The 14,573-nt window shown below is 39.0% G+C and overlaps 1 protein-coding gene across 1 annotated transcript in view; it reads right to left on the minus strand.

The window, feature by feature from the left end:
• Positions 1-1,948: 1,948 nt before the first annotated feature.
• The window catches only part of cacnb3a (calcium channel, voltage-dependent, beta 3a), a gene marked incomplete at its 5' end in the record, with an annotated part of 55,004 nt that continues 42,379 nt past the window's right edge, over positions 1,949-14,573 (minus strand). The window contains one exon of the mRNA XM_079802164.1: positions 1,949-7,086. Coding sequence (XP_079658290.1) covers positions 6,706-7,086 — 381 coding nt within the window. The 3' untranslated portion in view covers positions 1,949-6,705. The remainder of the gene's footprint in view (positions 7,087-14,573) is intronic.

Raw genomic sequence — 14,573 nt, forward strand, 5'->3', positions numbered from 1 at the left:
AAGTGACGTATGTATGCAATTTCCCGCAAAAACCATCTCGCCCAGTCTAAAATATAAACACTTATAATAACGTATCAAACTCCTGGAAGAGTTTACTTCCATCCCTGCTCCAACATATCTGTAGTTTTCAAAAGCCAGAAGGACTTGATTGACTGTTTAATTAAGGGTGAATCTAAACTCTGCAGGGCTGTGGCCCAGAACACTGCATTAAGAGCTAACTATGAGCAATTGTGTATATATTTAAATTAACCAATAATTATAAAGGCCGTAAAGAACTATTATTGTTTGTTGTTGTTCATAACACCTAATGCTACTTATAGAAATTTATTGTAATGTGTTACTGGTGCAGACCAATCAAACTTTTAGTGACATAGTGAGAATGAAACCGTTGCATAGACTGGTGGCAGAGACGCTGAACATAAGAGCTGTTGGAATTTGACCACAGGGAGGCAGTGTGAACTTTGATTTATATTTTGCCAAATGTTGTATCTACATCCAACATGTACCACTTTAGCGCTGCACTACTGCTGACTTTCCTATACAAGTGAAACTTTGCAAATTAACTTATTGCTCCCTATTCATATCAATAGTGGAAACGAATCAAAATCATGAACAAATCACAAAATTTACAGAACACATCATGGTAATTTAAGCCTTTTCAGAAATCTTTCATTTGCATTAGGCTAAATCACATTTGTACCTCACATTTTACAATAACTCACTTGATAAGCCCACCTAAACTAAAGAGATGGGTGAGCCTCCCCTTCACATTTTCAACACATTTTGTTTATTCTGACAGGCACAGACTCTCGTTCTCCACATTCAAACGAGCCCTGTACTTAGTCTTCATTGCAGCCAAAATGGAGAATGATGACTCACATAGGTAAGTGGTAGGAAATGGGAGCAATATTCTCATGGCCTTGGATGAGTTCAGGATACTCATGTGAGAGGGAGGGCCAAAAATCAGCACGAGGCACCTGCTGAAATCGGTTTACCATTACAGCTCTTCTTCTGCCTTTTCTGTAAGGCCACTTGTTGCAGCTGGGGCCAAAGGATGCCCCACCCATTCCCAGGCATTTGTGTTCACATCTGGGAAGTATGAGCTGAAGTGCTTGCTCAGTGCACTGAGGTGAGTAAACCCTGATTGCGAGGGGTGGGACTCATTCCGCCATTTTGCGCATTGCACTTCCTCCAATTCATAGTAATATGAGTGTATTAGTATATTTAACCATCATCCTTCCTTCGGGTCATTTTATCCCGAAACACATTTTTTAAAAATTGTTCATCGTGTGATCATCGGAGTGGTCCGTAGGACCGTAGGACTTTTGTCGCATGTGAACCACAGACACACACACACACACACACACACACACACACACACACACACACACACACACACACACACACACACACACACACACACACGACTGGATTCGAGGAGTTCTGTGGTTCACATTTAACAAAGCTTCAGTACTCAGAAAAACCTAAAAATGCTCAAAATTCTAACTAAAAATGCTAAAACTTTACCCAAAAATGTATTTATAATGTCTACATCTGAATACAGAATGAATACAGAAACGGATCGTTTCGCTAGATAAGACCCTTATTCATTGTCTGGTATCGTTTAAAGCCCTTTGAAGCTGTACTGAAACTGTCATTTGGACCTTGAACCGTTTGGAGCCCATTGATGTCCATTATATGGAGAAAAGTCCTGGAATGTTTTCATCAAAAACCTCATGGTATTTGGATGGGGGAGGGATGTAAAATGAAGAGGGCTAGTTGACAAGTTACATATTTAGTTGAAATATTACGATATGAATAACGGGCACTAAATAAAACCAAGAATGTGTATTAAAATGTAGTTGAATATGGTTGACAGCTTTATAAGACAAAACAACAGTGATGCAAAAACAGCAATGATCAAACAATTTGAGACACAACTGGAGTGTTAAAAGTACATAAAATGTTTTGTTTTTTTATTATAACTAGTGGCATTTTCTTTAAATAGAAAGCATATACAGCATCAGGCAGGATTTTATTTTCCATGTTATCAGAAAGATGAAGGGGCGCGAGAGAGAGAAAGAGAGAGTGTGTGCCTACATCACGTCTGAGGACCAATTCAATGTCCATTGCAATTATCGTTCTACCTAGTGCATTTATTGCGATACAAAGAAGACATCAAAAAAGAAAAAGAAAAAAAAAATAGTGCAATATCTTTTTCTCTACTTACACAGGAGAGGAAGTGTTAATGTTCTAAGGCGTTTTCTTTCCATGTTTGTATTGCATACAGATTCGAAGACAAAGGACTTAAATTATACCCATTGTAAATATTGTGCTTCTTAATACCTCAGAAAGAAAAAAAAAAATCTGCGTTTGTTATGGATGCTGTATTGGTCCGCTAGAAAACAATGCAATGCCATAACAGATAAGGGAAAAAACAATGTATCATGTACATTTACATGTATTAAGACATGCAAATCTAAAATAGTAGACCTTATACAGTACACATCCCACCATATAGCTCTTTTACACTGTGCATTGTGGATAATACACATAGTTTCTTTTCTCAATATCAGTCAAAACAATGCAAGTTCTTGCCTTATATAAAAGTAGCTCAATTCATATCCTACTGGTCCTGATAAATGCTGTTTAAAGGAATGCTCCAGGTAAAAAAAACAAACAAACTAGGTTCTATTGACAATGCACAGAAAATAATTTGGACATGTCTCCCAAAAATCTCACGTACAGTAACAGATTTACAATAGATGTCTATATGGCAAAACACTCTGGAGGGTTTAAAAGCAGAAATGTGCAGCTTATATCAGTTCTAAATAATAACCAAGTTTACATGATCATGACTAGATATAACTTTACATAGACAAGGTTAGTAAGCAATTTTATTTCACTAGTCTATGTATAAAGTTTGAGTCTTGTGGCTTTACATTAGAAAGGGTTTATCATTTATTCGGGTGTAATGCCTTACCCCTTAGACTTCCATTGTAAGTCTATTACTGTATGCACACAAACAAGAGGGATGATAATTTTCTGTGGTATAACCAACATGTCACAGATTCTGTCAGTACAGCTTAACTTGAACTCGGAACTTTCCTTTATTACATCAATCCAAATATGTGTCATGGTTAAGCGTTAACATAAAAAAAAATAACAACAGTGGAGGTATTGAAGCCCATGAGCTTTTCAAAGAAAATGAACTGTGCGGCAGAATCCCCTTGTCAGTGGTCAGTATAAAAGAGGGCGAATTGTCTTACTAAATAGAATAATACTTACAACAAGAATCGATGCAATACTAAAGTAGATCAGAAAGAAACGATCAGATCTCATGCAACACTTGCATAGAATTTTTTTTTCAGTCATGCTCTGATTTTCTTCGTTTTTTTTAAATATAGAACAATATATTAAAGTGAGACATGTTGATAGCAAATAAAGATGCAGTACACTAGAAGAGACGATTGGTCAAGGCGTTTGTTAAAGTGGAATATTACCCTGACTTCCACACCCCAGAACATGTACATTTCCCATGACCCTCTAATCAGCCTATGCAAGGTTTTGCTTCAAGATCGGCGCTGTAAACACAATGTCCAGGACTGCGACATACAATCTACGTCAGTTTGATCTTACGTTAGAAAGGCAAGAGATACAGCGACTTGTCTAATGACCTGAGATCAATGCGTGACGTTGGCTGTTAAAAGGTAATTGCGTGATTTCTTCAATATGGCATGAACAGACTCTTTTAATCCTGATACATACTCTACATACTCCGTATGTGAATGTGTATGCATATAACTACATAATTTGCAGTAGATTCTTAATATTGCCACAAGGGGCACTATAGCGTACATTAGCATAAACTCTTCTTCTATAGTACGTTTTCTCTTTCACGTCAACAAATGCAAAATTAAGTCAAATATGGATGGTTGGGTTACATTTTTAAATACATTTTGTAACCCAACAGTTGGGTTTGTCCATATTTAAAAAATGCTGGGTTGTTTAAACCCCAATTTGGGTCAGAGTGAACTGTTATGGTGAAGCAACAGTTTGAAGGGAATTGTGGTCTGAAAAATTTAGCTTGAAACACTTGCGTTCACACACTTGCGTAGAGTATGTTTCAGGCCTTAGCATTCACCATGTAGGCGTTGTTTCGCCTGTTTGGATTTCGGTGTATTTCAGACATAAACAACTCCATGATTATGCTATGAGGATCTTCAGATTAGGCATCAATTTGGGTCGATAAGACAAGTCTTTACAATCTAATATGAGGGTGGATGTTTCTAAAAGTGCATTCTGGGAGTGTACGGATCCAGTACAATCAACGCAACACAATCAATTGAGGGACAGTCAATTTAGCACCGTCCTTATGGAGGACAATACAGTAGTTCTGAGGACAAGAGGTGTTAAGGCATGCAACTATACATTCACTCAAGTCTCTGTGCATGTTTGGAAAAAACGGTGTAGTCTACGTGAAATCATACTTTAATACAGATCCTACGGTATAAACAATGCATTCAATCAGAAAGGTGAAAAATAAGGATTTCTCTTGCTGGATGGTGAGGTGTGGGTATGTACGGAAATCTAGAGGCCATCACAACAAATTAATTTATCATTATGAGAGTGTACTGCAACTTTATGTGACATTTTATAACCATACAACAACTGACGTTACATATATTTCAATGCGTCTCACGTCAACAATCTCTGAGTGAGAGCAATCCTGACTTTGTAAACATCGCAACATTTGTTAAAAACAATACAGATCCATAAATACAAAGTAAAGTAACGTTCTAAAGAATTATATTCAGGATCTGGTGAAATTTCATTCGATATATATACACACTAGCTATTCTTAGATGCGTTACTAATATTCTGTTGCAGATTTTAAATTAAACAACAACAAAAAAAAAACGAGTAGATTTTTCTACTCTTATATACTTAAAGTTTTCTAAAAGTCCTGTTTCAACCCTAATGTGCAAATAGTCCTAAATAGTTGTATTTGAGACATGCAGTGGTATAGATATACAGGTACGTATTAAGGCCAGTTTGAATTGTCCTACACTGGATAAACCTTAGCCTAAGCTGCTACAGGTAACATCCGAGTCTAGAGTCATGAGAAAAGGGAGAAACGTTCTTGGATTTGGTCTTAACACAACCTGGTTGATTTATGCTAATGTAATCACCAATAAGGTCATTAAACTGGCTAGCAGTCAACGTGTCGTCAAAGCAAAATGTGACGCTGTGTTTTTAAATTTGGCCACAGTAACCCGCCCCCTTAGATGCCCAGAGCCTTGGAGAGGAAAGAGTGGCGAGAAACAGAGGACAGAGGAAGATCACTCGCTAGTTAGATCTTTGTTCTTCTTGGTAAAGACAAAGTCCTTCTGAGGCAGTTCACTCGGCGGCCATTTTGGTAATGCTAGTACAACTCCTACCTACTTAAAATGGGGATATCGCTTTGCCAACCTTTCAAAAAATGTTAAAATCACCCAAAAACAATGATAGCCTACAAAAATTTCAATTTAGCTTCTAAATTTAGCTAATGTGCATGCATATTCTAGACAAAACAGATCAGGATGCCTTTGATTCACTGAAAGACGCCATTTTGAGTGTTATGATTTCTCATCATTCATTTATTCTTTACTTATACTGTCTCTGTTAAGGCAAACCAATTGACGACTTGCAAATGTATTCTAGACCAGCTTTCAACTGTCAAGTCGCAGAGGAACAACATGACTATCCCAAAACGGACACCAAATCTGGTAAGCTTCATCTACAGTACTTCTATAAAAAAAGCCAGCATATGGCCACTGTTGGGTGATAAAATAAATCCACTTTTCAGTCCTTCTCATTTCCCAGAAAAAGAAACCGATGACACTGACCTAATTAGGTTCTTTCTTTATGCGGCAGTACGGAAATGCAGGAAGATCGACTGCTCCGCTTCATTCTGGAGCTGAAATTCCCCTCATGTGCAAACCCAGACTATAGTCCCAATAATATTTTTACTCTACGACGGCAGAGCGTAACCCTGAATTCCTTTCCTACATATACCACATTTACACGGGGCTTGTGCAAGCGCCAATGTGTGCTACATCTGTGAACGTGACCGTGAAATGTCAGTTGCCTGAATAACGTCCAGAGGTCTACCAATAACTGATAATGATAAGACTAGTGCATACAGGCTCCATGATAGAGGGCATGAACCAACAAAATAGTGAGTAATATTCACATTTACAAGAGCGCTAGCAAAAAAAGAAGCCATTAAAGTAAGATGCAACAAAATGCTACAACATCGTTCATTGTGACTCACATCCCATGCTATAAAAGTGCTTTTCCTTTTCCCATAATGCCTTCTGTGCTCATTAGGTTAAGGGAGAGTGTATAATACGCAAAATAATAAAGTAATATTTGACTCTGGTGGGGTAAGGGTTTCCAGAGGAAGCTCAAATATTCTTTCGATATGAACATGCATTTGATCTTAAAGGAGAAAAGCTGCCTGTCTTTTAAAAGCAAATGTAGTGCAATGCCTCAAACGATAACGACCACATAAGCTTAGAAAACAGGATATTTTCATGGGCAGCTTCATCCACCAACACACATACACACACACGCATTGTGCATTTCCAGTTCCTCACCAATTCCCATCACCCCGATTCACGACCCAACCCTCTCCTCCAGACTCCTCCTGCACGTGGACGGTCAGTAGTTGTCTCTCGGCCAGGCTCTCACGCGCTGGCGGTTGTGTCGTTGGTTGTGTCCGTCCTGCGAGTCTCGCTGCTGCAGGAGTCGGTTCTGCGACTCATGTCCGTTAGTGCTGTTGATACCACCGGGGTGGTTACGGTTGGGCGGGTACACGTCCCGGTACGGGTGAGAGTGGCGGTGGGGTTCGTATTCGTCTTCCTCTTCTTCTTCCTCCTCCTCCTCTTCTTCCTCGTCCTCCGGGGGGTGCAGGGAGCTAGAGCCACCTCGGCGGAGGGAGCGAGAGTCACTGGCCTCGTCGGAGGGCATGAGGCTGTCCTGCTCCCCCTGCTCCTCCTCCTCCACTCCCCCTCCACCCCCGGCGGGCGACAACTGCTGGTTCTGAGAGAGAAAAAGAGAGATGAACACTCTAAACCTTACCGAGGTCACGTTGCCTCTTTCTGTTTCACTCCAAAGAAAAATGACTCATTTAGGAGATTTAGACACAAAATAAAAACACAAATACCAAACACATAATGTGCAGTGAAGTGGGGAGAAGTCTCACCAATGACATACGGAAATTTCTGGTTACTATGGCTTTGTTCATACCAAATTGGACTTGTCTTTAGGACTTACTGTCCAAACTATCATCATCTGTGTTTGTCAGATGTTGTTCAGGCTGAATTGTTTTGAGTCATGTGACTATATATCATTTTGTTGGCCGTCTGAACAAAGCCTCTTTGGTTGCTGAGACCAAACATCTATGTATTATAGATTGCTACGCATTTTTCTCTGGAGCAAAACGATTCGGGTTAGTTTTAGAAACAAGGAGGTTGCATTCAAAGGGAAGTTAGAAGGGTTGTCACATTCACAAAGCATCCGTCTGTGTGGTCAGATACAGCCTGTTTCCCAAAGTCATAAAACCAATGTGTTTCTTTATAACGCAGCAAAACAGGCCGCTGTATCTGCTTTGTGAACTCATCTTATGGAGGGCCTATGGTGTTAATATCAATCAGCAAGGTGCAAAACTAGAACAGTCTGAGACGACTGTGTGCAGCTCAATCTGATAACAGCAAATTAAGCGAAAAGTGTAGAGGGGTAGGTGCACAACACAATAGAAATCATAGGAAAAAGTAGGCCTTGTCAAATGGAAAGTTTGCACTGCCATATGGGAGTTTACATCATTTGACAGAAAAAGTTCAAGGAGTGAAATAGACAGCTAGAAAGTGCCAGATTTATCACAGTTCATTTCTAACCTCCAACCCGTAGGAACGCTACACCTTTAAGGCCTGTACACACCGGGACGAATATCGCGCGCGCTTATCGCCAGCGTTTTTCGTGCCGTTTTTCGGCGCGTCTTGAGTGTTCACACCCAAGCGATTTTCACTGGCGCTGCGCCGAGTGAACGTGCACATTCAGTCGATGCGCTCCCGGTACACAAGATGGTGCTGCGGCACTTTAAGCCTCTGACACTCGCTTGTCACACAGAAGGAGAAGAGAGACAGTATTTACGTGCTTGCCAAAACCATAGACATATTATGTATATGGACAAAACCATTCACACACTTTTTGCTAACTAGCAAGCAGCATTAGCAGTTAATCTTCTTCTTTGTCTACTTACTACTTCTTCGTCGTATCAATGTGTGCTCGGCAAGACTGTTTTGTGCTTGAGCGCCACCAAGTCGTGTTTTACTGTCACTTCAGCAGCTCCAGGCACGTGAACAAAAGCGCCGATCTCATTGGTTGGACAGTTTTTTACGCGCCGCGTCAAAATAAAAAAACGAACCCGAGGCGTTTTTTTAAAAATGACGCTTTTACGCCTGGCGTTTTGCGCGTCGGTGTGAACACTCACATTGGCGCCCATTGTTTAGTCCCGAGGCGTTAAACGTCGGCGATAAACGCGTGCGAAAATCGTCCCGGTGTGAACAGGCCTTTACAAATGCTTTTGGCTTTATAAAAGCTGCCAACACCTTGCCTACACCTTGAAATGCACCACCCACCCCCTTATAAATGATGTCTACAACTTAAAAAAACTGCCTACAGCTTTGAAATGCAGCCTACACTTTTACAAACCTCTGCAGCTTTAGAAACGCTTCCCAACACCTTGAGACATGCCACCTACACCCTTACAAATGCTGTCTATGCTTTTACAAACACTGCCTACACCTGAGGATACACAACCTACAGCTTTACAAATGCTGTCTACACCCTAAGACCCACTGCCTACATTTTAAGAAAAGCTGCCTACACCTTTAGAAACATTGCCTACACCTTGTAGCACGCCACCTACACCCTTACAAAAATGCTGCCAACCTCTTTACAAATGCTACCTACACCCTTACAAAAATGCTGCCTATCTTTACAAATGCTACCTACACCCTTACAAATGCTATCTATCTTTACAAATGCTACCTATCTTTACAAATGCTACCTACACCCTTACACATGTTGCCTATCTTTACAAATGCTACCTACACCCTTACAAATGTTGCCTATCTTTACAAATGCTACCTACACCCTTACAAATGCTACCTATATTTACAAATGCTTCCTACACCCTTACAAATGTTGCCTATCTTTACAAATGCTACCTACACCCTTACAAATGCTACCTATATTTACAAATGCTTCCTACACCCTTACAAATGTTGCCTATCTTTACAAATGCTACCTACACCCTTACAAATGCTACCTATCTTTACAAATGCTACCTACACCCTTACAAATGTTGCCTATCTTTACAAATGCTACCTACACCCTTACAAATGTTGCCTATCTTTACAAATGCTACCTATCTTTACAAATGCTACCTACACCCTTACAAATGCTACCTATATTTACAAATGCTTCCTACACCCTTACAAATGTTGCCTATCTTTACAAATGCTACCTACACCCTTACAAATGCTACCTATATTTACAAATGCTTCCTACACCCTTACAAATGTTGCCTATCTTTACAAATGCTACCTACACCCTTACAAATGCTACCTATCTTTACAAATGCTACCTACACCCTTACAAATGTTGCCTATCTTTACAAATGCTACCTACACCCTTACAAATGTTGCCTATCTTTACAAATGCTACCTAAACCCTTACAAATGTTGCCTATCTTTACAAATGCTACCTACACCCTTACAAATGTGGCCTATCTTTACAAATGCTACCTACACCCTTACAAATGCTACCTATATTTACAAATGCTTCCTACACCCTTACAAATGTTGCCTATCTTTACAAATGCTACCTACACCCTTACAAATGCTACCTATATTTACAAATGCTTCCTACACCCTTACAAATGTTGCCTATCTTTACAAATGCTACCTACACCCTTACAAATGTTGCCTATCTTTACAAATGCTACCTACACCCTTACAAATGTTGCCTATCTTTACAAATGCTACCTAAACCCTTACAAATGTTGCCTATCTTTACAAATGCTTCATACACCCTTACAAATGCTATCTATCTTTACAAATGCTACCTACACCCTTACAAATGTTGCCTATCTTTACAAATGCTACCTACACCCTTACAAATGTTGCCTATCTTTACAAATGCTACCTACACCCTTACAAATGCTATCTATCTTTACAAATGCTACCTACACCCTTACACATGTTGCCTATCTTTACAAATGCTACCTACACCCTTACAAATGTTGCCTATCTTTACAAATGCTACCTACACCCTTACAAATGCTACCTATATTTACAAATGCTTCCTACACCCTTACAAATGTTGCCTATCTTTACAAATGCTACCTACACCCTTACAAATGTTGCCTATCTTTACAAATGCTACCTACACCCTTACAAATGTTGCCTATCTTTACAAATGCTACCTAAACCCTTACAAATGTTGCCTATCTTTACAAATGCTTCATACACCCTTACAAATGCTATCTATCTTTACAAATGCTACCTACACCCTTACAAATGTTGCCTATCTTTACAAATGCTACCTACACCCTTACAAATGTTGCCTATCTTTACAAATGCTACCTACACCCTTACAAATGCTATCTATCTTTACAAATGCTACCTACACCCTTACACATGTTGCCTATCTTTACAAATGCTACCTACACCCTTACAAATGTTGCCTATCTTTACAAATGCTACCTACACCCTTACAAATGCTACCTATATTTACAAATGCTTCCTACACCCTTACAAATGTTGCCTATCTTTACAAATGCTACCTACACCCTTACAAATGCTACCTATCTTTACAAATGCTACCTACACCCTTACAAATGTTGCCTATCTTTACAAATGCTACCTAAACCCTTACAAATGTTGCCTATCTTTACAAATGCTTCCTACACCCTTACAAATGTTGCCTATCTTTACAAATGTTACCTATCTTTACAAATGCTGCCTACACCCTTACAAATGTTGCCTATCTTTACAAATGCTGCCTACACCCTTACAAATGTTGCCAATCTTTACAAATGCCTCCTACACCCTTAAAAATGTTGCCTATCTTTACAAATGCTACCTAAACCCTTACAAATGTTGCCTATCTTTACAAATGCTTCCTACACCCTTACAAATGTTGCCTATCTTTACAAATGTTACCTATCTTTACAAATGCTGCCTACACCCTTACAAATGTTGCCTATCTCTACAAATGCTGCCTACACCCTTACAAATGTTACCTATCTTTACAAATGCTGCCTACACCCTTACAAATGTTGCCTATCTTTACAAATGCTACCTAAACCCTTACAAATGTTGCCTATCTTTACAAATGCTACCTAAACCCTTACAAATGCTGCCTATCTTTACAAATGCTGCCTACACCCTTAAAAATGTTGCCTATCTTTACAAATGCTACCTAACCCCTTACAAATGTTGCCTATCTTTACAAATGCTTCCTACACCCTTACAAATGTTGCCTATCTTTACAAATGTTACCTATCTTTACAAATGCTGCATACACCCTTACAAATGTTGCCTATCTCTACAAATGCTGCCTACACCCTTACAAATGTTACCTATCTTTACAAATGCTGCCTACACCCTTACAAATGTTGCCTATCTTTACAAATGCTGCCTACACCCTTACAAATGTTGCCTATCTTTACAAATGCTACCTAAACCCTTACAAATGCTGCCTATCTTTACAAATGCTTCCTACACCCTTACAAATGTTGCCTATCTTTACAAATGTTACCTATCTTTACAAATGCTGCCTACACCCTTACAAATGTTGCCTATCTCTACAAATGCTACCTACACCCTTACAAATGTTGCCTATCTTTACAAATGCTACCTACACCCTTACAAATGTTGCCTATCTTTACAAATGCTGCCTACACCCTTAAAAATGTTGCCTATCTTTACAAATGCTACCTACACCCTTACAAATTCTGCCTACATCTTTACAAATGCTGCCTACACCCTTACAAATTCTGCCTACATCTTTACAAATGCTGCCTACATCTTTACAAATGCTGCCTACACCCTTACAAATTCTGCCTACATCTTTAAAAATGCTGCCTACCTCTTTACAAATGCTGCCTACATCTTTACAAATGCTGCCAACACCCTTACAAATGCTGCCTACCTCTTTACAAATGCTGCCAACACCCTTACAAATGCTGCCTACATCTTTACAAATGCTGCCAACACCCTTACAAATGCTGCCTACCTCTTTACAAATGCTGCCTACCTCTTTACAAATGCTGCCTACATCTTTACAAATGCTACCTACACCCTTACAAATGCTGCCTACCTCTTTACAAATGCTGCCTACCTCTTTACAAATGCTGCCAACACCCTTACAAATGCTGCCTACCTCTTTACAAATGCTGCCAACACCCTTACAAATGCTGCCTACATCTTTACAAATGCTGCCAACACCCTTACAAATGCTGCCTACCTCTTTACAAATGCTGCCTACCTCTTTACAAATGCTGCCTACATCTTTACAAATGCTACCTACACCCTTACAAATGCTGCCTACCTCTTTACAAATTCTGCCTACATCTTTACAAATGCTGCCTACACCCTTACAAATGCTGTCAACAACTTAAAAGCACTGCCTACACTAGAAACAAGTGAAAAAAGTTGTCTACACCTTTAGAACATTGCCCATACCTAAACCATACCAAATGCTGTCTATACTTTTACAAACACTGCCTATACCTTTAGAAAAGTTGCCTACACCTTAGGATACACTGCCTACAGCTTGACAATTCTACCTACACCTTTAGAAATACTGCCTACAACTTTACAAACACCGCCTACAACTTCAGAAGTGCGGCCTACACTTTTACAAACATTCTCTGCAGCTTTACAAATGCTGCCTACACATTTAGAAATGCTGCCTATAACTATAACTGTCTATAACTAAACACTGCCTACAACTTTTGAAAAGCTGCTAACATCAGGATACACTCCCTACAGCTTTACAGATGCTGCCTACAGCTTTAAAAAGGAAGTAAGCTATTTTCTGTGAATGTGTGAGATGCTCACTCTTATGTTTCACAAATGCTGTACAGACCTTGAAGTTTACAAGTTTAAAGGCCTACACCTTTAGAAAAGCTGCCTACACCATAAGATGTGCTGATTACATATTAAGAAGAACATTTAAATGTGAATTCAATGGACATTTGAATGTGCTTTTGGAGTTTTCTTGAACATTAAAGGCATTTTAAGGCCTGCATAATTTTAAACATAAAGCTTTTGTATAACTACCTTTTACCCAACTGGGCAAATGGCATTGCCACATTGAAACATAAAAACTATAAAATGTCTTACCAACAACAACATAACAAAATCATATATTTGCATATATGATTTTCTTTTTCTACCCAATGGGGATACCAGATGGCCATTTCCATTTGGAGGGTTTAAAGAAATTGGAGGATGTAAAGAGTATCAGGGTGGGGTTTTGATTTACAGTCAGAGTGGGGAAGGCAGATTGACTGTCTCACCTACTCACCGCAGGTTTGTAAGCGTTCATTCAATTAATTCCTGTGTTTCAGAGAACTGCAAAGATGTCAGGCATGAATGAGACACAGAACAGACAGATTGAGACTTACAACATGTCAATATTACAATTATTTGTGGACCCAAGACAACTAAAGGACAGAGTGAAAATATGGAGTGGAGGAAAAGACAGACCAGACAAATGTTTACTCTATGATCACTATATATTTTTTTTTAAATTATAGATCTGTTTTGTTAAATGCAAAGTAGGACTGACCAATTACTGCTTGCATGAAATGATAAAGCAGAACAGTTGTCACTGGAGTGACATTTTTTTGAATATACAGGGGCTCCAAAAGTCAGCCTTTATTAAGTCTTTTTTATTTAAAAATAAAAATGTATTAAAACAAAGTTCCACAGTGCCTGTCTACCTTTAAAACTGTGTCCCATACACCAGCGAAAATCAGCTGTGACCTAAAACCATTTTCTGTGAAACTGTAAATCCTGACTTTTGAGGTCAGCTGTATAATTGAAATTAAATGCATTTCATAGGATCTTGAAAAGGTGGATGCAAACATGAATCCACACATCACAAATATATGGTATATTTCTCAAAGCTGATACATATGGCATTTATATTCTCAATGATTATGTTTAGCATAGTCTCTGAACTACTTTCCAGGCTGATCGATGAGGACACAATGTACCAAGTCTAGTGGCCTCTGGTCTAACTAGGTCAAAACACAAAACTTGTTCCTTTTCAAGAATGTAGTCATCTGTATTTTTAAATATAGAAGGATATATTGAATATCTATGATTATAGATATATCATTGCACCATTTTCGCAATCCCTCCTTGTGAAGCTGCTTTGATTGTCATGAGAGCCAAAGGCACATGAGACCTAACATATAGTTCTCCTATATATTTTAATATACAAAACTC

Source organism: Gobio gobio (assembly GCF_949357685.1).
Source record: "Gobio gobio genome assembly, chromosome: 21".
Classification (NCBI taxonomy): domain Eukaryota; kingdom Metazoa; phylum Chordata; class Actinopteri; order Cypriniformes; family Gobionidae; genus Gobio; species Gobio gobio.